The sequence below is a fragment of the Lepeophtheirus salmonis genome, chromosome 8 (assembly GCF_016086655.4).
Source record: "Lepeophtheirus salmonis chromosome 8, UVic_Lsal_1.4, whole genome shotgun sequence".
In the NCBI taxonomy this organism is placed as follows: domain Eukaryota; kingdom Metazoa; phylum Arthropoda; class Copepoda; order Siphonostomatoida; family Caligidae; genus Lepeophtheirus; species Lepeophtheirus salmonis.
In genome coordinates this window covers 2,374,091-2,399,189 of record NC_052138.2, presented here as the reverse complement: position 1 = coordinate 2,399,189, position 25,099 = coordinate 2,374,091, and the positions used below count along the sequence as shown (strand labels likewise).

The 25,099-nt window shown below is 33.7% G+C and overlaps 1 protein-coding gene across 2 annotated transcripts in view; it reads left to right on the top strand.

The window, feature by feature from the left end:
• Nucleotides 1–1,437: 1,437 nt before the first annotated feature.
• The window catches only part of LOC121122760 (vascular endothelial growth factor receptor 1), a 50,458-nt gene continuing 26,796 nt past the window's right edge, over nt 1,438–25,099 (top strand). Inside the window, exons 1-8 of one of the 2 annotated variants that reach the window (XM_071890399.1) lie at nt 1,438–1,829; nt 2,880–3,130; nt 3,211–3,454; nt 8,317–8,537; nt 11,675–11,828; nt 12,177–12,295; nt 13,470–13,629; nt 22,093–22,277. In XM_071890399.1, coding sequence (XP_071746500.1) covers nt 3,409–3,454; nt 8,317–8,537; nt 11,675–11,828; nt 12,177–12,295; nt 13,470–13,629; nt 22,093–22,277 — 885 coding nt within the window. In that variant the 5' untranslated portion in view covers nt 1,438–1,829; nt 2,880–3,130; nt 3,211–3,408. Of the gene's footprint in view, nt 1,830–2,741; nt 3,455–8,316; nt 8,538–11,674; nt 11,829–12,176; nt 12,296–13,469; nt 13,630–22,092; nt 22,278–25,099 lie in introns of those variants that run through there. The other variant, XM_071890400.1, reaches the window with a different exon arrangement.

The following is a 25,099-nucleotide window of genomic DNA, read 5'->3' as shown; positions in this document are numbered from 1 at the left end:
TTCAAAGTGATCAGATTTTAATTGACCACTAGGTATGGCAGTGTACCCGGTAACTCTTTTCCATATATTCATACAGACATGCAAACTTTCCTCTATTAATATAAGAGATATAAATGTACTCGTTGAATACATAAAAAGTGTCAAAGCCCTAAAACACTGATAAACCTTGAACAAATAATCATCTTATGTCAACTTAGTTATGTATAGCTTGGAAACATAATACATATGTAGAATCATGTTTGTACATATTATTGCCGCGTGGGTGAGGTTTTTATAGTAGGTCAATAATTAGTGTTCGATTCGATTATTACTCGGACTATAATAAACTCGAGAATTTTCTGAAAATTTCTCAAACTCCTCCAAAATGTATATGTTTTGGCAGGCCGGTGACAGGATTGTGCCCCACCCACCGAGATAAACATGCATTTGTTTGCACGATCCTACATCATGATCCTACCATCAAATAAATGAAATCATTATTGAGTGGCTTTCTGCAATGATGAAGATGTATCATGAGAAGGAAATGAAAAAGTTATAACGATGTAACATAATATGTGTCCATCTGATTCGCAATTTATTGCTCAAAGATCTAGCTATTTAGGCCACCCAGGAGGTTAACATGAAGGTTGAGTGATTTAAATTAATTCGTATTTCGATATACTAAAGCATAAATAATTAGTTACAAAATAATACAAACTGAGCTCTCTAACTTACGTACAAGTCAGGGTGACTGTCAGCCAGCACTGAGACGCCACGATCGATGAATACATCCGCCGCCGCTTGGAAGCCAACACTGCCGCTAAGGTTGTTTGCATAACCATTAAGAGAGCTCAGAATCACATCTATTTATTGTATTAGTTTTGTGTTGAAATTCTACTGTTAATTAATAAATTATATCTTGTTGAATTTTATAAATCAAAGTGTTTAGATTTTAGTGGAGCATTTGGTATATTATAAATGTATTTAGTACTATGAACCAGCTCAGATTGGAACAATCAACTTAGACACCAAATAGCCATTCTAAAGTATGAAATGATATATTGAGAGGTATCGCTCTTTATTTAGGGACAACATAATATTTTTTCCTTTTCTCAGAGGCCATTGGCTTGGAGGCACAATAAAAAAATAACTCTGATTTTTAGAAAGTTCCACTTGAAGACAACTCGAAACATTCTCATAATCAAATTTATAGTATCCCTACTGAAATGAAGAGTAAAAAACAATTAGAGACGCTAATTTCTTATTTATTTAAAAAGATTTGATGGTCGTTCTATAAATAAAATAAACCACATTACCATTTAGCTACAAGCCAAGTAACGAAACGTGTGTGTTAGCTGAATAGATTATTTGACTACGTCAAATCTGTTTCCTCTTGCAAGATGGTGATTTTGTTGATAGCAGAGATTACTTTAATTTATCGTTTTCCTTCATGGCGCGTGTAACTTTTTCTTCCCCTTGCAGATAGTTCTATTAAATGAGTGAATTTATGGAGGTGACATAGTTAATTAGTGACTTATATTCATGACCAGTGATGCATAATATATGTCCTGCAGCTATGTACAAATAAAATAAACATACAATGAACGTGGTCATTCACACAAGAATAATGTTTGGGAGGAATGCAGCCGTGCTGTACTGACGTTGTATTAGATCAGCTGCAAGTCGACGTGAGAGGAATGAATTTAACACATATCCCAACTCCGGATATAGTAAGGACCATTCTACTCCGAATCCAATAAGGACTTATAACTCCCGTGCAAACCATTAGCGTCATTCTTCGTCTTGCAAATTGGTTATTATTTAGATGTTCTTACTCCAAGACATAAATAGTAATGATAGATCCTTTGGAAAATACAAAACACTTTTCATATTCTTATTCATGGGCGTCAACAGGATTATATATATATAATAGGGGGGTTAAAATCCATAACTATTCACAAAAAAATATCAAGATTAGTAGAAATACAAGGTCATATCATAACGCGTGTACGACATATGTTTGACTTCCACCACACTTTTAATATTGACGTCATAGTAGATGAGTGGTTGCGTGTTTTGTCAACATCTGTTTTTCTTGCCATCAGTCAGTAAAAAATATATCATATTTAAAATTGTAGTAAGCTCAATTACATGATGGTCTAGTCTTGTATTTATATTAACCTTGAAATATTTAATTCTTTCAAAAATTTCAAAACCATAGTTATTTACAAAAATTATTTTTTTGAAAAAAAACTTACAATTCATAGGTTAAATATTTTAGGGGCAAAAATTAAAATGTTTGTAAAAAAAAATTTCACACAATACATTTCAAATATTAGATTTTTTGGAAAATAATTCATTTTCTATAATTACTCACAGAAAATTAATTTTTTGTGAAAAAAGTTTTAAAATGAAATTTTTTGGAAAAAAATTTCCAAAGTAAAATTTTATATTTTTAATTTGTTGGGAAAAAAATTGAAAAATCAACAGTTTTTCACAAAAAAATTTCAAAAAATGTATTTCAAATGTTAAATCTTGTCGAAAAAAATTCAAAATCCATAGGTATTCAAAGAAAATAAATTTTTTTGTAAAAAAAAAATTATAAACTGTCCGAAAATTAAATTTCATATATTACATTTTTTCGATAAAAGAATTCAAAAATCCATAGCTATTCAAAAAAAAATTAAATTTGTTTGAAAAAAATTTTAAAACTTTAAATTTTTCGGGAAAAAATATTAAATTTTTTCCTCTACTCCATAATTTGCCCGAATGATTAAACAATTTTCTAGTAAAAAGCAAAATTCCTTATTTTGGCGGAGGGAGGGATCTAAGGCCCTTCATCCACCTCCTGCGGACGTCCCTGATATTACATAATAGAAAAATCCCCTCCCACTCTTAAGGACATATTTTATACACCTCATGACTCATCAACGCGGATAAAAAAGTGTCAGCGTCATCACTAATTTGGACAAATATGGATCATGTAGTTTTGTACATTATTTTGGGGATTCTCGTATAATTCAAACTCGAATGCATTCGAAGGTGTTGACTCGAATCTAGCACTACTAAATAAAATTATATTATAAAACTGAAACTAGGTATAAAAAACCATTCGATGACTTCTGTCTCTCTAGCCGCATGAAATCAACAAGTGAGTTGTAGGAGAAATACAGTGAGAAAGGACGGATATTAAACTGCTTTCAAAACCCCCGCACCTCTTCTTTTTCCTAGATACATAAATGAGTGCACTTGCAAGAAACGGGGAACGCTTTGCTCTACAAAAATAAAAATACACGCACACACGAGTGGAGATATTATATAAATACCTTAAACTCTAAAGATATTAGCAAGGGAAAATAAAAAGTTTCAGATGAAGAAAGCCTCTCATTGGAATCAAAGCTCAATAAATTCCTAATATAATAATCGAACATGTCATCATCGTCTTCTTCTTTGAGATTTAGTCTAATGGTCCTTGGTAAGTTTTTAAACTCATTATTATATGTGTATGTATGACGTAATCAAAATCATTAGTTTAATTAATATTGTGTCAATAACTACTTGTAAAAGTTAATTAAAGCAACCTTTTGCAGGGAATGTTGCAAGGCAACTTTCCTATTTCCTGGAGGAACACACCAGGATGTCCATTAAAATCTGAACACTTTTGTATTTTAATCTTAAACAAGATAAAATTTCTTAATTAACAATTGAATTTCAACAAAATTAATACTATAAATAGATGTGCGTCTGAGCTCTCTTAATCATTAATGTAACCGCCCTTTAGCGGCAATGAGTGCTTCCAGGCGGCAGTAGGGGGCCTGTCATCCACTTCAGATGTATTCATCTTTCAAGGTGCTTCAGTGATGGGTGACAGTAGCTTTCAGGGCTTTGGTGCTTGGATTATAGACACTGCTAACCTTACCCTCGACATGTACTCAAACGGTGTTGTATTGGGGGATGAAAAAGAAAGAACTCAAAAGGCTCATTCAAGAGTCTTGCAACGAAGGAGATAGATTTCTTTCATTTCTGGTATCAGAATTGGCCTCTCCTCCCTCAAAAAGCCCTTTTGTGAAACACCTAGATCTCTTGCATGGATCATCTAAAACTTGAAAGGATTGGCCAGAGATGTTGTCTTTAACCTCTTTGGGTCCAGTTTGGCCTTTTTGACAGAGCTCTACTTCCACTCCAACGTTTCGGACTTGCTGACGGTGTAGACCGTGGTCCTGGGAGACCCTCTACTGCTTCGAGTGCGCGAATGGAAATTCGTCGATCACGTTTAATTGTCTTTTTCTCGACTTCTGCGTAAGCTAGAGAGCTCAAGTTTATGTGTTTTCTAACTAATTGTTTATGCTTTAATATATTGAAATATGAATTAATGTAAATCACTCAATCTGCATTAATGATCGAATCAGTGAGTGTTCAGATTTCAAAGGACCACCCGGTATATAAAAAGATAGGGAAATACATTTTGAATTTTACGACAACTTACATATTTTTCCAATGTTTATAATTTCCCTCGAAACAAAGTTTAACAATATTTACACATACATAACTATTCTATTTATGACAGAACACAATGTTCTGTTGGAGAAAATATTATATTTAACGTAGATGTGTGTCTTCTCAACACCTAAGCATGCAAGAATTATTTCCCCTAAAATTGAGTCTGAATTACATTGTTTTCTAATTCTGTTAAAATTGCACCTTAAAGTCGTCCAAATTCCCCGTTTTAATTACAGAAAAATAATTTTATACCAGCTGATTGAACATTTGTGTGTGTTCATAAAAGGCGTAGATTAACCTTGAGGATTTCTTGCAGAGTATAAATGTAAGTCCTTGTTGGACTCCAAATAGAATTGGGCATCGACATAGGAGGTATTCTTGCCAATGTCCTTGTTTGTTTCCCTCTCCCCCTTCTTCCTCGTCACAGCTGATTGTATCTGATCTCCTTCAAACCATTCTTCTTCAAATTGTTATGGGTACAATGTAGATTCTCGTTATATTTTTAACATGCCTATGATACAAACAATTTTCATCACTATATATACTAGCAGGAGGTGCCCCACTAGTGTTGGGCGTGACTGAACTGAATGAACTGACCGACTATCCGTCGGTCTAAACTGAGTGAGTCGATGGACCAGGGTCTGAGCCGATAAAAATTAGAAAAAAAACATGTGCCGTCACACACCTTTTTGAAAATAATATAGAATAGGAATTATGATAATTCATTTCGTGTCTATTGCCAAATAGGTAAAGTTGATAATCCTGTAGAGAAAAACGCGTGTAAGGAGAAGAGGGGAGAAAGACATATGGTATGATTGTTTAAAATACGGATGTGATTATCATCTGCCTCCTTTATTATGATTTTTGTTTTGTGAAGATATACTACGTATAATTGACTTCGACGTTTTTTATCCGTTACAGTAGATTTGAAAACGTCACACTCCATGAAATTGTAATTCATTATGAACCTTATTCTCGGAATAATAGCTAATGAGCTAATGAAAAATTATTGAATTTTTTTTTGAAAAAATTTAAAAAATCTATACTGTTTCTAAAAAAATTTCAAAAATCCACGGTTATTCACAAAAAATTAAATATTTTGGAACAAAATTCCAAATAATTAATTTTTTGTAAAAAAAAATTCAAAAATCTATAGCAGTCTAGAAAAAATGAATTTTTTTTGGAAAAAATTCAAAAATTATTTTTTGAAAAAAATATCAAATTTCAAATTTTCTAGTAAAAAAGAAAATAATCTTTAAGGAGGGCTACATTCCCTCCAGCCCACCACCTGCGTACGCATCTGCTAGTGTCCATGTTGCAGGGCTGAATAGAGTGGAATATAAACTAAGAATGAAGGTTGAAGAAAAGACGCAGAGAGAGGGATATAGAAAAAGATAGAGGGGAGAGGCAGAGAGAAGGAGAGAGATATAGAAAGAGAGAAGGAAAAGAAGGTTTTATTTAGCTCATAAACAGCCTCTTAATAACCTTGAAGACCCAAAAAAAACATAGCAATATGCTTCGCTATTTTATGCGTCTACTTGAAAAATTACAGATTGATCGATGCTCCTGTCTTGGATTCCATGTGTGATAACACCAAAAATTGACTTTTTAATATTAAAAAATGATTAAACAATTGGGTCTAGTAATGCCATTGTGATGGACTATATTTGAAAAGGACCGTATTGGGGCCCAATAAAGCCTTATAACTCCAATAAATGTTTTAAACTATAGTAAATATTATTGAATATTTGATCACATTCCCGAAATTTGTTTATAAAGCCCATAATTGGCCTAAATATATATTTTTATGAAATGACGGTTGCAAAAGTATGGAGTTTGTCTTTTCCTTGATAGTTATTAAAGATTGTTTTAGTGTTGACAAGCCGTATAAGATATGTATATAAATAGCAATAAAATACAGCCATAATTAATTATATATAAAGTCTATCACCACAATCAACTGCAATTGCAAATGTGTTTGGAATTTTTATGACCTATAAAAATCGTGAGGACCAAATTCGGGAGTTCAAATCATTGGGGGATTTTATTTATTCTAATTCATCAATATGAGCAAATTAAATATATAGATTATCCGCAAGGTGTCGTGACAGTCTTCACTTACGTATTACACAAATCCCTTAGCTCCCCTTTGACATTATATAAAATAAGAAAATAAATTAGAAAGAGAAACTACCAACTCCACCTTGGAAATTGGTATCCTGTCATGACAGTGAAAGTAATACATACCTTCTCCAGCCGGAGTTGGTAGTATGGATAAAGGATAAGTATCTCGAAATTTGTCTTCCCAGCTTATAAGGTACTACCTACTAACTCAATCATTCATGAAGGTTGAATGACTGAAAATAATTTATATTTCTGTATATTAAAGCATAAACTATTAGTTACAAGACAAAACAAAACTGAGCTCTCTGGCTTACGTACAAATCGAAAAAATGACACTTGAACGTGATCAACGAATTTCATTTTGCGCACTCCTTGATTACCGCTAAGGGTTGCTACATTAATGATTAAGATAGCTTTGATCAACATCTATTTATACTATTAATTTTATTGTTGAAAATCTATTCTTAATTAATTAATTATATCTTGTTAAAGTATAAAATTCAAAATGTTCAGTTTCATGGACGTTCTCGGTAACGGGGGAGTGGAAGGATTGATATATGTATGTTCAAGAGCTGGTTGTCAAGTTACAACTTAGTAAACAAGGTTTATCTCTAATTGCCTTGATTACAAACAAGAAAACAATTCTCAGGCATAATTTACTAACATAATTATGTGAATTTAGAGATGCTAATTGGTTAATAAAATATTTTTGAACAGATTATTTATTGAAGTAAATTAATATTTTATTCCAATTTATAAATTTAAATAGAACTTTATTTATTCTTTCAAAATACTAATAATGGATTTGGGAGATTATTTTGACTCTAATTCAATTCAAGAATCTATGATTATAGATTTTTGAATTGAATAAGATTCACAATAAGATAAGGGTCACATTCTTTGTGATTGATATTTGGGGGATTCTTTCCTCGAAAACATTCTTCAAATTGTCAGGGTTACCATGTTGATTTTGAGTCTCTTTTTTTTTTAACATGGCCAAAATACACACGATTTTGATCACTTATTTCTCTCTACAATCAAGGAAGTTAGAGTCGCAAAAAAAATGATAATACATCAGTATCTTTTTTTGTGCATAGAAATATTTTATTGAAAAACATGTTTTTAAAATAACGCACAAAAAGAAGAGTTTTGTTTGATACGTGTTTAGAAATTGCAATTGTGTTAGAGGTAAACGTTAAGCAAATTTGATCAAATTGTATTTGTGTTCTACTTGCCTAGCTGCAGTGCCAAAATTAGATCCTACTCATACTGACAAAGATTTCTAATTTGGGGGCATATGCATCAGCTTACTCCAGTCCAGGTCAATTCTAAAAACTTATCAAGTTCGGCCCTTGATGACGTCTCTCAACTATATTTCTTACTTTGTTTATTCAGTGATAGACCCGTCACAAGAACTGTTAGGATCGGTGCTAAGACTGAACTGTACCAAATTAATTAGAACTGACACGTTATACCCTAAACTATAAGCCTATATGACTAGAGAATAAAAGCCATCCTTGATAGTATATACTATAAAAATTTTATAAAAAATTACACTCATAATTTTTTATTTATCACATAGTAAAACCATGATGAGCAATTTTTATTCCTAAGTTTTATATGTAAGCATTATATAGGCATATTTCTTGTATGTAAATAGCTCTATATAGGTAATATAATATCTGAATATTTCATAATTGAATGCGTATTTAGTTTTATGTATGAAAATTTGTGAGAGTGGGGAATTGGAAAGAATGGCAAAGACACCTAGGATTCAAATCCAAGGCGACGTATACAAAATTGATGACATTGATGGGGTTAAGGGATATTTACTTCAAGGAGGAGGCACTGGAGTTCTACGATGTTATGTTATGATGGATGCAATCCAAGAAATTAATACTTGGAGGTCCGACTCTACGAGTTTTAATCAAACGGTAAGTATTTATATATATATATATATATGTTATACACAGGGACGTCCGCAGGATTAAATTTGAAGGGGGCTGCTTCATTTTTTGATTTTTGTTTCCCTACAAAATTCAAAAATCTTTAGTCATTCAGAGAAAATTAAATGTTTTGGAATAATAAATTAAAAAAATAAATTTCAGATATTAAAAATTAAAAAAATTCCATAGCTAATAAAAGAAAATTAATTTTTTTGGAAAAAAATTTAAAAAATTAAATTTCAAATATTAAATTTTTTAGAATTTTTTTTCAAAACCCATAGCTATTCACAGAAAAATCAAACTTTTTGGAAAAAAGTTTGAATATTTATTTTTTTTGGCAAAAAATTTCAAAAATTAAATTTTTCCAATGCTATTTAAATAAATTAAATTTTTTGAAAAACTAAATTAAATTTCAAATATTAGACTTTTTGAAAAAAATAAATCAAATATTATATTTTCTAGTAAAAAGCAAAAAATTCTTAATTGAGGAAGGGGGGCTATCCCCCTCTCCCCCAGACCTCCACCTACGGACGCCCCTAAAAGAAGTGTTGAGACTTCGTGCATGACCAAATTTTTTTCCAAGTTGGTCTTTGTTTAATCGTTTTCAAATATTGGAACTATTGTTTCGGTTTCAATATAAATGTACAGTGTGGTTAGATCTGCCAATTCTCTGAAAAATAAATAAGGAACACCTTACTTGCATGTGCTTATTTTTCTAAATAAGGGACTACTCCGTTTTTGTTGTTGTTTTAGCTGTTGTCCCTTATACTTTGCATGTGTCCACCACTAGAAGCATGTTACTTATGTTCGGTCAGCCCACCATGGCTACAGAAAAAGTTCTACGACGCACATTCCAGTTCACTTAATAGATTTTTTCAACCACATTTTCTACCCATTATAACATCCAGATTTTTTTTCGGAGGAGTGCGAGTTTAATGGCAGGGTTCGAAGCTGGACCCCTGCGTAGAGCAGTGTCGGCTTCTGAGTCACTCTCAGCCATGCTGTTTGTTTATTCCCTTATCTTCTGCGTGCGCAACAGTACCTCCTCCACCAATGGGATGAGCGTATTCTGTGTCACCGTACACGTGTGTGAATATGCTATCAGCTCATTGGTACCAGAGGAGGACATGACCTAGGAACCAGTTTACTGTAAAATTTCATATAAAGCATATCGTTATTCATTTTCCAGGAGCATTTAAATTACCATTTTTTAAAACTCATAGTATTTTGTGACAAAGTGCGTCCCGTTTGAGCTCAATAGGATACGGGTGTTCTTTTTTTTGTTGTTTTTTTCAAAATATAGAACGATTCCGTCTTTCAAGGGAAATTGGTAATCCTCATGGGGTTTCTGATAATTGGATAAATCTTTAAAGGCTTATAACGAACAAACTAGATGGGGTAGAATCATAAATTTATTATATTTTGAAAGCTACATTTAATGACATTCAATTATTAATAATGATATCCGCCTCTTTTAATAATCTGAGCCACACGACGCCGAAAGCTTTGGCAGGCACGGGTGATCTCGTGCGGATCCAACTTTACCATTGTACAGTTAAGGGACTTCTTCATGGCCTCCAAGGACGAATTATACATTGCAAGCCTCATACTTGACCCTCTCCCAGTGGTAGAAATTGCATAGGTACAAGCTATTTGCAAGGCAAAAATTTAGAATCAAAAAGTTTTGTGGGCAAGGCATCCTGCACTTTATTGGTTTTGTGTATACTGTCTTGTTGGAAGTTGTAATTTCGTCCTTGGGCTACTCCATCCATCCAGCGAATGGTAATTGAAATCATAAAAGAAGAACCAGTACAATGGCAAAGAAAGGGGATCTGCACGAGATCCCCGGGCCTGCCGTATCACTGTGGTTATTAAAAGAGACGGATCTCCTTTTGAATAATTGAATGTCATTAAATTTAGAACATTTCATCATTATGTGCGGTAGGAATCCGAATTTTAAAGGAGACCGATCCAAAGCGATTTTTTCGTTCAGACCGATCTAGACCGAGTTTTTCTTTGAAGAGACTGAATTATTTTGGTTTATTAGAAATTATAATAGTGTCCGACCCTTCTAGGATTTACAGACCAAAACCCAACTCTAAAATATGGTGCTTCAAATTGAAGATTATAAATAAAAAGTCATTTTCATTTTTTTTTTTTTTAAATGTTGTGAGGACATTGTTTAAAAACATTACTTTTGATCTTGCACTAATATTTAGTGGTAGTGATTCGCCCTTGAAGTTTCTAAATATTATATATTCTTTTTAAAAATAAAGTACTATTCCTACGTAAAAATAGTCAACATACCCTAAAGAAAGGGCATTTTATAATCAATATCTACTTTAGATAAATCCAGAATTTTCCCCTAAAAGTATTACTGTACCGCGTATAGCGCGTATTTTTTTCTTTCCTTTGTTTTATTTTATCAGAAGTGGGGATTCTACTCATATCTTTTGATAATTTGTCACCTTTGAAAAAATTAGCGGATTGACATATTAGTTATAAGCAAATCCAATCATTATGACTACTTACAAAGAGATCATTTACTATTTTTGAAGATTTATAAACCCATTGCCACGGTCATGGATCCTTGTTAGTGCCACTTTCAGGAGTTGAAGGTCTTACAATGTCTCAAGAACTATTTAAACAAAGGATAATGAAGAATAACAAAAAATCCACTTGATGCAGGCCGTTTAAGAGATTTCATTTGTCAATAATATTTAACTCTTTATTTTTCAAAGCCAGGGTGGGACAAATTCCTGCCTAATTGGGAACCTCAAACTCAGACCTGTTCCTTGGTAATCTGCGGGTTATTTGACAGACCTTTGAATTAAAATATAGCAGAGTGGGCATGAAAATTAGCCTTAAGCACACTACCAAAAAATTAGCAGGTGTCCACGTTTTTAAAAGTGAAAAATTGCATGCTTTTATAAAATAATATACGGTAGTACCTCTAAACATTGATCTATTTGCCTCAAACATTAAATTTCTTCATACTTTTAGGAAAAAGAACATTTTGGGAGGACCCTGTTCTCCCAAAATTTTCGAAAAAAAAAAAATATATTATAAGAACCACTCTAATACACATTTGAAAATTCTCACTTTTCTTACATGACGCTCTCCAGACGGATCGAATCCCGCAGGAATGTGACGATCCTTCTATGAATGGGGAAATTTGCTCTGAAATCATCATTAAGAATGCTAATCACTTGGATGTAGGCTTCTATAGTTGTTCATATGATGGTACGGAGGCTGTTAGAATTTACCTCTATGTAAATGGTAAGATTGAAGTGAGGATCCATAGGGGCGTCAGCAGGGGATGGGCTTGAGGGCCCCAAATGAAGGAATTTTTGTTTTTTACAAGAATTTTTTTTTCGTCAATTGGTAAAATATTCAGCAGAGCAAATAAATTAATTTCCTGTGAATAGCTATGGCTTTTGGAATTTTTTTTTCACAAATTTAATTAATCAATTCATTTTCCCATAAAATTAAATTTTTTGTGAATAGCTATGGATTTTTTTGAAATTTGTTTTTAAAAAAAAAAATCTATTAAAATATATAATCCTGCGGACGCCCCTGATCCTTTCCATGACAGTATCTGACGATTTACTTACTTTTAATTTATAGAAACACAAAAGCTCAAAACCCGAGAGCAGCTCTATTTCCATTGGTCCGGTCTAGAATACTCTGATATTATCTTCCCTTGTCGACCATCCCATCCAGGTGTCAATACATCTCTTAAAACTGTAAGGAGTAATAGCCGTGTAATATCACCTTCAGTGGCAGAGATGGTATATAGACTCTTGTCATTAATATTTTATGGGGAGCCAAATTATGAAAAAATGATGGAACTATTTAGTTTTTATAGAAATTTAGAATGATTTCATTCCGGGGGGTTCATTGAAATCTGAACACTTACTAATTCAATAAATAAAGAGGGTTGAGTGATTGACATTAATTCATATTTCGATATATTAAAGTATAACCAATTAGTTACAAATCAAAACAAAGTTGAGCTCTCTAGCTTACGTACAAGTCGAGAAAATCACTCCTTGAACGTGATCAAAGAATTTCTATTTGCACATTCCAAGCAGTTGAGCGTCTCTATGACCCCTGTCTACCCCGTCAGCAAGTCTAAAACGCTGGAAAGGAAGAAGGACTATGTCAAAAATGCCAAACTGGACCTGGAGGAGTTAAAGAAAACAGCACATGTTAATCCCCTCAAGTTCATGAGGGCCCATGCAAATGATCTCGGAGTTTCACACGAGACTGTACAGAGAAATATCCAAAAAGTGTATTTAAAGAGCCTTGTGTGGGTGGAGAGGCCACTTTTGACACCAACAATGATAAAAAAAAACTGTTGCAAGACTCTTTTGAATGAGTCTTTTAATTTCTTTTCAACCCTTTTTTGACACTTTTGGCCCCCTTACATGCCTCATGCAAACCCTCGCGACTGCATCTTTACTGTGCATGTCGAGGGGAAGGCCAGCAGTGTCCTTCATCCAAATACCGAGGTCCTCAAATCCATTGTTACGACATGACCCAGGACTACATACGCAGCGTGTGCCAGGCCTTCCGCAACAGTCTGAAGCCATCATTATCGCTAAATGATGAAGAGAGCTCAGAATCACATCTATTTATTGTATTAATTTTGTGGAAATTCTATTGTTAATGAATAAATTAGTTATTTTTGAAGTTTAAAATTCAAAGTGTTCAGGTTTTAATGGATCACTTGGCTCAGGATTTGGAGTGATTGATGTAAAATAACTAACTATATTTTCCTTTATTTTGATCCCTTAAATTTTGGCTTCAGTAATAGTCCCTTGATTTTGCTCTGCGTATGTATTTGATCTCTTTCAAGTCATGTCACTCTGCTACTGATCCCCTTCACCTTTTTGATTTTTTCCTCCTTTCCTTCAGCCACCAGGAGTATTATCCGCAGATCGAGGATTCTCCTTCTCGCGTCGTAAAGGTTTCATCATTCAAAATGCAAATAGCTCCACAGATTCTGGTCTGTATATCTGTAACTACGAGTTTAAGAATCTCTCTGCCAAGAGTTTGATACAAGTTCAAATCCTTCGTAAGTATTTACCCTTTCTTCGCCGTTTGCAGCATTACTTTCTATGACAGTGATGCCTATATCCTCGGTACTGTTGGATAATAAGGGCCCATATGGCAAATCCCTCAATTATAAAACTCAGCAACTAAATTTAACAATCATGTCATAATCAAATCTTCTACCTTTGCAGATGTTCCATCTCGTAAGTAAGATTTAGTATGTGCCATGTGATCTATTTTTGAAGTAGCCTGTCCTTGATAGTTTTTTTGTTTTATTAGAGTTACATTTATTTAATTTAAGTTTTCATATTTGTCCTTCATTTGTCCTTGTATTCATCATCTAAACTAAAACATGGAGGGGGGATGGGTGGGGGGGATAGTTGGTAAACGGGGCAAGTAGGTACTCTTTAATTTCTAGAAAGTTTCTATGAGTTGATCTTCGTCCCAAGCATTGAATAAACACTTATTAGTGCTGGATTAGCTCTTTAAGAGTGGTTCAAACACCCAATTCGCAGCCGTCACAATTTTTTTTAATTTCCCACCACGAAGCAATTTTTATAATGTTCATTAATTTTCTTCTAAAACTCAAATACTCTCCCTCTGGGCAACATAACTGCCTTTTTCTATAAGCCATTAAAACAAGTTTTATTCATCAGAAACAAAATATTTTTCCTTCATAATGATAGTACATATATAAAGTTAAAATTTTAGAAATCATTTTGTATAAGTGATCTACCCCATTATCCACACACTCAATAAACCGAACTTCGGTACTTTAATTTAATGTTTTTTTTCTTCTTTTTTCCATCAATAACTTTCTATAAAGAAGTTTTGGAGGGATTATAGTAGACAAAAAGATGGTAAATTAAATAAGAAACATATCTTTCCGGGCAGACCGTTATTATTTACTCAAATTTTTAGAACTTAAGAGTCATTTTTGTACAATATTCCGATGAGCAATGTTGTAGAATATAGGATTAGCTGTCGATTGCTAATAAAAACATAGTCCTAGTTGATTCCATGAGCACACGGTAGGAGAAAAGGATTGAGATCGTAGCACTCCTCTGCGAGGGATTGCCCCAGAAGGCCAGTTGGGAGCAGACTGGAGCCCCGTAAAAGACGGTTTACAATGTATCCATGCGGTTGAAGGTCGAGGAGGACCTCAGATACCCTCCAGGAGGGTTTGTAAACCTATTGCTGATATGGCCATGAAGATGTACAAGCCCTCATCAGCGTCCAGTGTGTCCAGGGCTCTAAAAAGGCAGGAGGAAAGTCTCGACAGTACATTAAGGAAAAGTCCATGTGGAGCGTGCAAAAAAAGATCCTGAGCCACTTAAGAAAACCTGTGGACTCATTGTGATCTTTATTTATGAGAAGACCTTTAGTTTGACTCTGGGTTTTCCAGAATAAATATGGTTCCAATTACCTGATTTGATCAAATTGCATCAAAATATAAAAACTTTGCATAGCAAAAAGTATGATGGCACTAATTCTATCTTTCTATCATCATTATCTATTGAGTTATTCCCCTACAAAAAAATTTGAAAATTGCAAATTATGAAAAACTATTGAAAAAATCGTTTTTTGTATATTTAAAATGGAAGAAATCCACGGATTTTCATAAATTGCATCAATAAAAACTCAGAAACTAATATATTTGCAATTTATTATAGTCTGTCAAATCATTTTTTTAAATATTGATTCAGAAACGGAAAACACAAGTTCCTCATTACTCCAACGCAACTAACTGTATTTTCAAGAAAACTTTAGAATCTCACGTCTAAAATGAAACCACACCCAACTTCCTACCAATTTTACAGCCTGATTGCCACACATTATAAAAAATTATGTTGCTACAATCTACATTATCTTGAATTCTTAAACGGTTTTTTTTAAAGAAAATATAATTATTTGAAGTTAATTTAAGCGCTAAATATTATATTTACTGAGATATTATTTTCAGTGAGTGTCATCTTAGGGGCATTCAGTTGAGCAAAGAATTATAAAAATATATATATTACCGGGTTGAAGCTTGAAAATAACAACCTTGGAAAGAAAAAAGAAAATAGCCTACTATTCCATAATTATACACTCAACAAAAGTATTTTTTAATCTTTTTCTGATGCATAGCCAATATCAAATTGATGTATTCTATTCAGCCGCCATTGTCCTTACAGATGGAAATAAGCCATTTAAGAAATGAGTTAGAAGTATTGGGAAGGAAGTTTGGGCCCATGGTAGCCCCCTCCTCGTCGACAGAGTCCTTCGTGGATAGAACATTTGGATGGTGTATGTTACAGGTCCTCCTCTCTATGTGCGGCCAGAAAGAAAAGTCGAGGGGATTGACATCCAGACTGAATGGTGGCCAGATTCACTTGTCCCAGAGAGCGATGTTGTTAGCTACGAAGGTCTGAATACTTTTTGCAGTGGGAGCGGGGATCCATCTTGCTGTAAGACAACGTTGCCGTCGGGGAAATTTGCTTGGACCCGGTGGAGCAGGGTGACCTTGAAAACGTCGATGTACATGGCTGCTGTGAGCCTGTAACCCTCCGGGAACCAGATCAGGGGCGTCTTTGTTGTCATTTGCATTAATAATGTGGGTATTTCCTGAGCCCTCCTTCCTCTCTGTGGTCTCGTTGTGGTCTAGCCTCTTCTTACCATTGTAGATGGTCTTACAAGACATTCCCATCACCTTGGCCACCTCTGTTGGAGTGTAACTCACACGAATAAGAGTTGATGTCCTAAGATTTGAATCTCGTTGCGATGAGATATCTCGTCTGATTGAAAAAAATTAAAAAAACAGCAGGCGCATGAATATACATGTCTACCTATACAACAACCCACAATCTTAATTTTACGATACAGAGCTTCTCAAATCAATATAACGCAAGTGTGTAAGTTTCAAGTATTCACCCGGTATTCTAATACTTTTTCAGGAGCAAATGATATGTAAAATAACGAAATTCTTGAATACAATGTTGGTAAAAGTAAGATATGAAGGCTCTTATTGATAGAGTTGGCATTTTTGTAAGGGAAATACAACCTTTAAAAATTAGAAAAGGAAACAAAAAAGGGTGTTGCGTTTTCTCTTTCTCCTTTTGGGTTCATTGTTTAATCTGTCGTCGTGTTGTTAACTTCTCTCTCTGAAGTAAGAATTATTGCCTATCTTTGTTGTAAATTATTTTGAAAATGCATATTAATATTGTAAATCAATATGTAATTACCAACTTGAAACGTCACTCCCAAACTTTCGCTACGCATCCTCTAACACTCTCTTTGAGTTTGCAGTCTCTTGAATATCATGCAGAATGATGGAATAGTGACCTTTGGAGGAGATGTAGCAGAAAAACCCCATTATATCTCCACATCCAAACAACCTGCTTCAGTGCTGATGTTAGGCCTTATTTAATCCAACGGGAAGGCCTTGAATACCGTATGATTCGCTTTAGGATACAGGAGAAGGGTGATGAGTACGTCAAGATTTTGGACAACAAACTACTCCCATGGATCATCCATGGCAATCCTCCCTAGGTGTTCCAACAAGATGGACCACTTGTTAACACTACAAAGAGTGGAAACAGGCCGACATGCACTTCTGGGCAAAAGTCTTCTACCTATCGCAGATCCCAGACATCAACCCCCTAGACTATTCCATCTAGTCGCACGTGGAGTCCAATGCTTGCAGGAGACGCAAGAACAGCACCCAAACCCTGAACATCCGTCAACAAGGGCTCCATGAGCGCTGAGTACATCCAGAAGGTCTGCAGAAGCTTCCACCACCACCTGGAGCTCAACATCAATTCTCAGGGTGGATACATTGACTAAAAAATGTTTTTTGGATAACAATCAATAGTTAATAAACTTGTTTCCTAATTCACCCCGGATCCTGCAATAGACTGCAATAATTTATGAGTTAAAATGTGTCAATAATAACGGGTGGCCCGGTAGATCATTTTGATCCTTTACAGCAGTAGATAAGTCGTCTTTCAAAGTTACCGAATTGTGTATGACATTCTCTCAGGCAAGGTTTTTTACACTCACTCCAATTTAGCCAATATTTTCATCTAGTCCTTAGTTATTCATTATGATAGTTATTATTATAAACTTTATGAGAGTCATTGTAATTGTTCCTTAGCTTATGAGTTATTTTTATGTTTATATATCGATCATGCTTTTGTATGTATGTATGTAGGCATAACGTATAGGCAATAGCCTTAGTTTATAAATATATATACATTTATTTTCAGCGTGAAATAACATAGTTTTGTTTTATAAAGGGGAAAGGTTTTGTTTTACACAGTTTGGAAAATATGTCAGATATACATAGTTGAATAAGCCGATCTTCTGTATATGAAAAATTTTGATTTCTTCATTTTTTTTCTTACCGTTTTGTAAAACTTTTTATTGAGAGGTTATTAAAGGATCATTAGGTTTCGAAAAAATGATGCAAATGTATTATTTTATCACTTTGGATGATTAGATAATGAGCAATTTGCGATTTAGCAAAGATAACACAAATGTTGTTTTTAAAAAATAAACCCGGTTCCAATTACCGGATTTAGACCAATTGCATAACACCAAATATCATGCCACTAATTATAGCTCCTTAATATGATTAGTTGTTGGGTCACTTGCGTTCAAATAATTTTGCAAATTTTTAATTATTAAAATATATTGAAAGCAATGAACAGATTTTCCAAAATTGCAACAATCAAAACTCAAGAGCTAAATTTCATTTATGAGGCTTAACGTGCCAGCAATCATAATGCCCAGGGGCATCCGCAGGGAGTTCGCTGGAGGGGATCTAGCTCCCTTCCCAATTATATAATTTTTGCTTTATACTGTTTTTGTTTTGTTATTTTTTCTTTCAGGAGGAAAAAATTTTACGCAAAATTTTGGGTAAAATGTTTTCTTTTTAGAAGAATAAAAATATATATAGGTCATTCGGGTAAATTATCCAGCACAGCAAAAATAACTCCAAATTTTTCCAAAAAAATCTAATTTTCTATGAATAACAATGGATTTTTGAAATTATTTTTGAAAAATTTAACTTTTTTAAATTTTTTTCTAAAAAAATGGATATTTAAAATTTCATTTTTTATTTTTGTTTTCTAAAAAATTAATTTTTCAATTAGTTTTCTAAAAAGAAATTAACTTTCCGTGAATATCAAAAAATTTTGGATTTTGTTTTATTTTGAAAATTAAATTTTTGAAATTTTTTGTAAACGGTTGTGATTTTTTGAAATTTTTTCTAAAGAATTTAATATTTGAGCTTTTTTGTAAATAGCTATGGATTTTTTAATTTTCTTCGAATGTTTTTTATTTTTGGATTAAAAAAAAAAAATCCCAAAATCAAGCTCACTCCAAACATATAGTCTTAGGGACTCACCTGTTGCCGCCCCAAACAGCCTTAGAATTAGAAAACATTAGTAATAGGCACGATTCATTTTAGCTAAAGTTAGTGGAATTTGCGGGTTCTTCAGAGGATTTATCAGTAAATTAATATTTTATTCATAGAAATTTACAATTATAATTATTTGTCAAAGAATACAAATGCCTCCATTTTACGAAAAATTATTCTAGCTTGCTTTTGTATTAACGGGTCACGTATGTCTAGCTCTATTATAGAGAGATCCTGTGCTCTCTCTATTAATAATGTTTTGTCTTTTCCTTCATGTTTGTTCCAATGCAATGTTTGCAAGACGTATGTATTAATAGCAAATGATTAAATCAAAATATATATAACTATGAGTGACCCCCCCCCCCAGGAATCATGATTAATACAGCAATAGTCAGTCTACTAAAATATTAATGGAATTATTATTTTTTCATTTTGTGTTTGTCCTATTTCATAATCATTAATATATCAAATTCCTCCCTCCTAAAGAGGCTCTAAGGAAAGGAAAGAGTACGGCAACAAATATAAGTAGGAGGTATTCAACGTGACGTCACAAGAGGCTCCCGGTACTTTGTCCTTCAACTGTATTGCTTTAAACCCCTTTGCCTCTAAGATATTCCGTCTTAATATATACAGGGTTGATCTTATCTACCGGTACACATCTCTTTTTTAATTTTTCAAGATTAAAATTTAAAGGAGAGGTTTTGTGAGGACATTTATTTAACAAAATCATCAGAAAATAGTGTTTCGTCCAACTTTCATTCTATATATAAGACCTCAGATCGAATAATTGCCTCAGTACGTGGCCAAAATCCCTTGCAAACCTTGACTATGTAGTCAGATTCGAGGTTGGTCCACTTCTTCTTGGTGGAAACCTCTAGAGACTGGGCACTCATGTGAGGAGTACGTCTTCACTAGACGCGCCTAGATAGAGTACTCCAAAGGGTTAATGTCTGGAGATGACAGCTGCCACATATTGATTCCCAAATGTCCGGAAATTTATCTCTCAGGACTGCCTGGATCTTAGGGGTGGAATGACATGGAGTGAACTTTTTGTCTGGACCAATGTAGCCCTTTCTTATCCAAAAGTTTGATGTACACATCTACATTGAGCCGCACCTTCCTCTACACAAAAATGGGAGGGCAGACTCCCCCTGTGCAGGCCACTGGATTTTTTGTTCTGAGGACATGTCTCACTGAATCAGAGACAGTATCTGGATATTTGGTTGTGATGTAGCGGCTATTCTGCTTATTTACAGAGGAATCAATCATGAAAAAAATTTGCCCAGAAAAGAGCAAAACATTGCCCCTATTTTTGTTGTCTTTGAGAAAATTAAGAATCTTCTTTGCTCTTTCCAACCGTCCCAGCTTGCACTACTCAGAGATAAGAATGTCTTCCTCCGTGATTTGGCACCCATGTCATTCCGGATTGAAAATAATAAAATGTGTTCCACTAGATAAGATCAACCCTGTAAATAAATTAGGTTTAAAGTACGTCGGGATTTTATACTTTTTGATTCAAATTAATTTTTCGTTTGAGATTTTGAATCAAAATATGAAATATTAATTACTATAAAACGCATTAAATCGTTGTTGGAAAAAGGATGCCTCATACAATGTTTGTTCGTCAATCAATGTGTTTTTTCTAATATGAGCAATCTATCATACCTAATGATAACTAATAAGGGAGAAGTGATTAATTTTCTTACTATATACTAATTTGATTACACATTTTTAATTCTGATTTGAACTCATTACATGGTAAAATTTCGATGGTATGTATGTATTGAAATTTTGGAGGATAATTCTATAATTATTCTATCAGAAAAAAAAACTATCTAATTTGGTTTTATAGTAATAAACAATTCATATTTTGATTAAAATGTTCAAAAGTAACATAATTTTTAACAAAAATAAAAACTGTCATAACGTATTAACCTAATTTACTTGGTTCTAGGACAATTTATTTAATGACATTTTGGGAAAGGACAATTTGCCCAACGGTCATTTCGTCAAAGGAACATTTTCGACATTTGTCCGAAAAATGATATACACTGTTTTATAGAGAGATATATAAAATATTTGAATAATACCAATGTCATGTGTGTCTGGGTCTTTTATGGGTGCCCATACCGTTGTTCCTAGGAGGCTCTTTTGAACTTAGTTAGGCTAAGACGAGAGTTGTCCCGATAGGGGGTGGGAATATAGAGGGGGCAAATTCTTTACCCAAAGTACAAAAAAAAATTGTTTTTGTTTTGTTTTTAGCTCAAGTAGACTCTATTTGGGGTTGAATTATGAATCAAAAAGTGACTAATGTCTCAAACACAACTGTAGCAAGGACGACGTTTACTAAATTTATTCAAAATCAAAAAAGTTATGGGCAAAATAAGAAATCCGCGAAAATTCTACTTTAATTTTTTTCAGCTGTAAAAAATGGATTTTCAATGAAACCTTGGATTCGTAGAAATTTGCCTGGAGATTCGTTTGCATATAAATTTGACAAATAACAATTCATTTTTAACTAAAATATCTGTCCTTTTCTGAATAATTTTTAAATTTTGCTCGTTTTTTTTTTGTTTTTGTTTTTTTTTGATAAAATGTCAATTGTCAATTTTTAAGAAGAAATGTTACAAAACGATGCATTTTGTAAATAAAACTATTCACCTCAACATAAAACTATATATTTTTTCAAAAAAATATTATATAATTTTCGCAAAATTGCAATATTTGCAAAAATGAACTAATTATATCAAGGGTTGGTTTTGCACGTACCAAAAAAATATTTATAGGTTTGGGGTTCTCTTTATAATGACAATAAATGCTATTAACTCCTTTTTTGACAAAATAAATGATGGATTTGGTTTTTTTTTCAAAAAACCAAGCGCCCCCTGCCCCTATATATAATCCTGTGAACGCCCCTGTTATTCTATTTTTTGTATGAAGATTGCGTGAATGGACGAACATAATTCTGTTTCATTATTATTTCTACTGCCTTGTCGTCTATTTCCTTAGCGTCTCTTTACTCCTTCCAAAGAGGTGACCCCTTTAAAATCTCTCTTAATAATATTTGCATATTTTATCACAAAGCTTCCGAAGGACACATGATTCCTCTCAAACCTCAATTGGACGTCATTTTCAAGGAGGATGGGGACAAGCGGTTCCTTATCCAAGGAGAAACGCTGAAGATAAAGAGAGGAGATATACTTTTCGTCTTTTGTAATGTAACTCTTGAGCATTTGAACGAAATTGTCAAAATCAATTGGATAAAGAATGTGAGTATGGGAATTTAATTATGTAGGATATGGCGGAGTGTCACACCTGTCGGAAGGTTGGAGGAAGGGGCATCAAAAGATGTGAATAAGACCTTCCTTGGCTACATAATTTGTACATAATTTCCTAATCCTTTTTTTTTTTTAATTTCAAAAGTTGAAATGTTAAATCTTATTGTTTATTTTTTTTTAAATTCGAATCGTCTTTTATGGACCTCAAACTTACGTTTCCTTCAAATACTCAATGCCACTCCGCCACTAGGGTGACCCCCTCCAACATTATTAAGCTGGGACATGCCTAGAGTTGATATGTTTGTAATCAAAAAAAACCTTTAAAAATTAGAAAAGAAAAAAACGGTTTTTGCGTGTGTTAATTTCTTCTTTTGCATGCAATATTTAATCGGCCGTCGTGTTGTTAACTTCTCCCTTTGAGAAGTAAGCATTCTTCCGTACTTTGGTGTAAATTGTTCTAAAAATGTAAAATAAAATAACGATATATATTATTATAAATCCAGGGTTGATCTTATCTTGGCGTAGATATTTTTTTTCTCTAGAGTAAAATTTAAACGAGAGGTTTTGTGAGGACATGTATTTAACAAAATCATCGGAAAATAGTGCTTAGCTCAACTTATATTCAATATATGATCCCTCAGCTCTAATACTTTGTCTCAATACGAGCCCTAAATCCCTTGCAGACCTTGACTATGTAGTCAGACTCGAGCTTGGTCCACTTCTTCTTGATGGAAGTCTCCTGTGAGAATTAGCACACAGCCTCTCTTCCATACGCGCATAGATAGAGTAGTCCAAGGAGTTAGTATCTGGAGAGAAGAGTGCCAACTTATTGAAGTCAACCCCCAAGAGCGTGAAGACATGTCTTACTAAAGTTGACGGGAGCTCCTTGGATATAGCCATGGCGAACATGCCGGTTTAGAGAAGCTTCAAAATTTTAGTGCTTTGTTGCTCCATTTTACTCGTTCAAATTTGTTTTGTCTTTAATTGAGTAGAAACTTTAGATACAGAGTCTTGAGTCACAAAACCTACATTTCACCGAGTTTGAAGACTGATAAATTTCCGATTTATTAAAATTTAAATTAAGTCTACCCCTAGATAAGATCAACTCTGTACCATTATAATATTTTCCCTGTACGAATGATATTTCAAATGTAGAAAGTTCTCCTCTTTTGAGTATTAATTCATTTTCTCCCCCAAAAATCATATAACAGGTAACTGAATTTGACAAGGGTCTTAATTCACTGATACCATACGTCTCACTCCCGCCTTCTCTTTGCACTCTTTCTTCCCCTTCAAATATTTCAACTCTAGATATGCTAAGGCTGTTTTGGATGTGGAAACAGTAATGATAAACTAAAAACTATGTAGTGTCATTGAATTAATTTATTTTAATTACTCATGAAACTCATATTATAAGAAAAGCCTCTAATTTGTTCTTTAATCTTAATTTATTGAGTTCATTCAAAATAGTTGGACGGATGGTCACCCTATCTATCGCTGTATGCAGGGATGTCGGAAGCTCTCACACATTTGGGAAGGTGGGGGGGGTCACTATTGACAAAGGGTTTCCCTATTTATAAAAATAGAAAAAGAAGACTTATATTTTTCTTATATTTCAATTATTCTAACGTCCGTCTTATTATGTAGACAATAGTGTTGAGCCCCGGTTCAAAATCGATTTTTCCGGTTTGGTCTTAAGTAGTGTTGAGTGGACCTTAAGATTTTTTATTTCTTTTTTATTATTTTTTTTATTGTATATTATAGAAAATTGGGTAAAAAAAGGTTATTCTACTAAATTAGGCAGTGGAGCATATAGGACGTCCAATTGGAAGGGTATCAAGTTTTGATCAAACACAGACAGAAGATGAACTCCACATTGGAACGTTCCTTAACTGCCGGTTTTTGTATGTTCCCTATAAATGTTGATTTTTTATGAAACCAAATAAGATATACGACATATGTATTCAGAGCATTGCACATATCTTGCAAAAAAATGTTCATGGAAAAACACCTTCAATGACGTCATAACGGATCGATCTTCTTTTCTTTAAGAACCGTCAAGTGGGACTGGACCACGTTCCTCGGTGCTAAATAAGGACTGGCCCAACGATAGTTGTAAGTGATTTTTTCCAGACGAATTTGGACTCTGCAATCTCAAACCGTTTTCAAATCCTCCACCAATTTGTTCAGTCTCAATCTACGATTTTCTCCAATATCCTGATTTATCCCTTGTACAAATATGATAAATGAAACACTTTATACTTAATTATGGTGTATATATCCATCAATATTATATAAGGGGCATACAGTCTTTTGCAAAAGTTTAAGACCACCTTTGATATTCCAAACCAATAATAATAGTTTTCTTGACGTGTATTAATGCACATTATACCAGTATAGTACGTGGTTTGTTCCACTGGGTCAAGCAAGTGTGTTTATCAACACTTTGCCTAATGACGCTTGCAGAGAAGATTATGCTTGCATATTAGCCTTTATTTATATTCTTCAAAAATGGGCAAAAAAGCTACCTTTTGATTTGTTCAAAGAGCTACAATAGTGATCTTACACTGAAAAGGCGTTTCTGAGCGCAAAATTGCCGTAAAGATGTGCTGTAGCAAGACGGTTGTTCATACTGCCATCAGCAATTTTGCAAAATTTAGGATTTATAGGGGAAAAAAGAGAGAACAGGGAGCCGAAGAAAAACGTAGACGAGAGATGACGTCATGATGAAGTGACTGCTTCAAGATCTCCTTTTAGGTCCTGCAAAAAGAAATCCGTGCAATTTGATTCGAAGAGGGTGCAAAGATAATGGC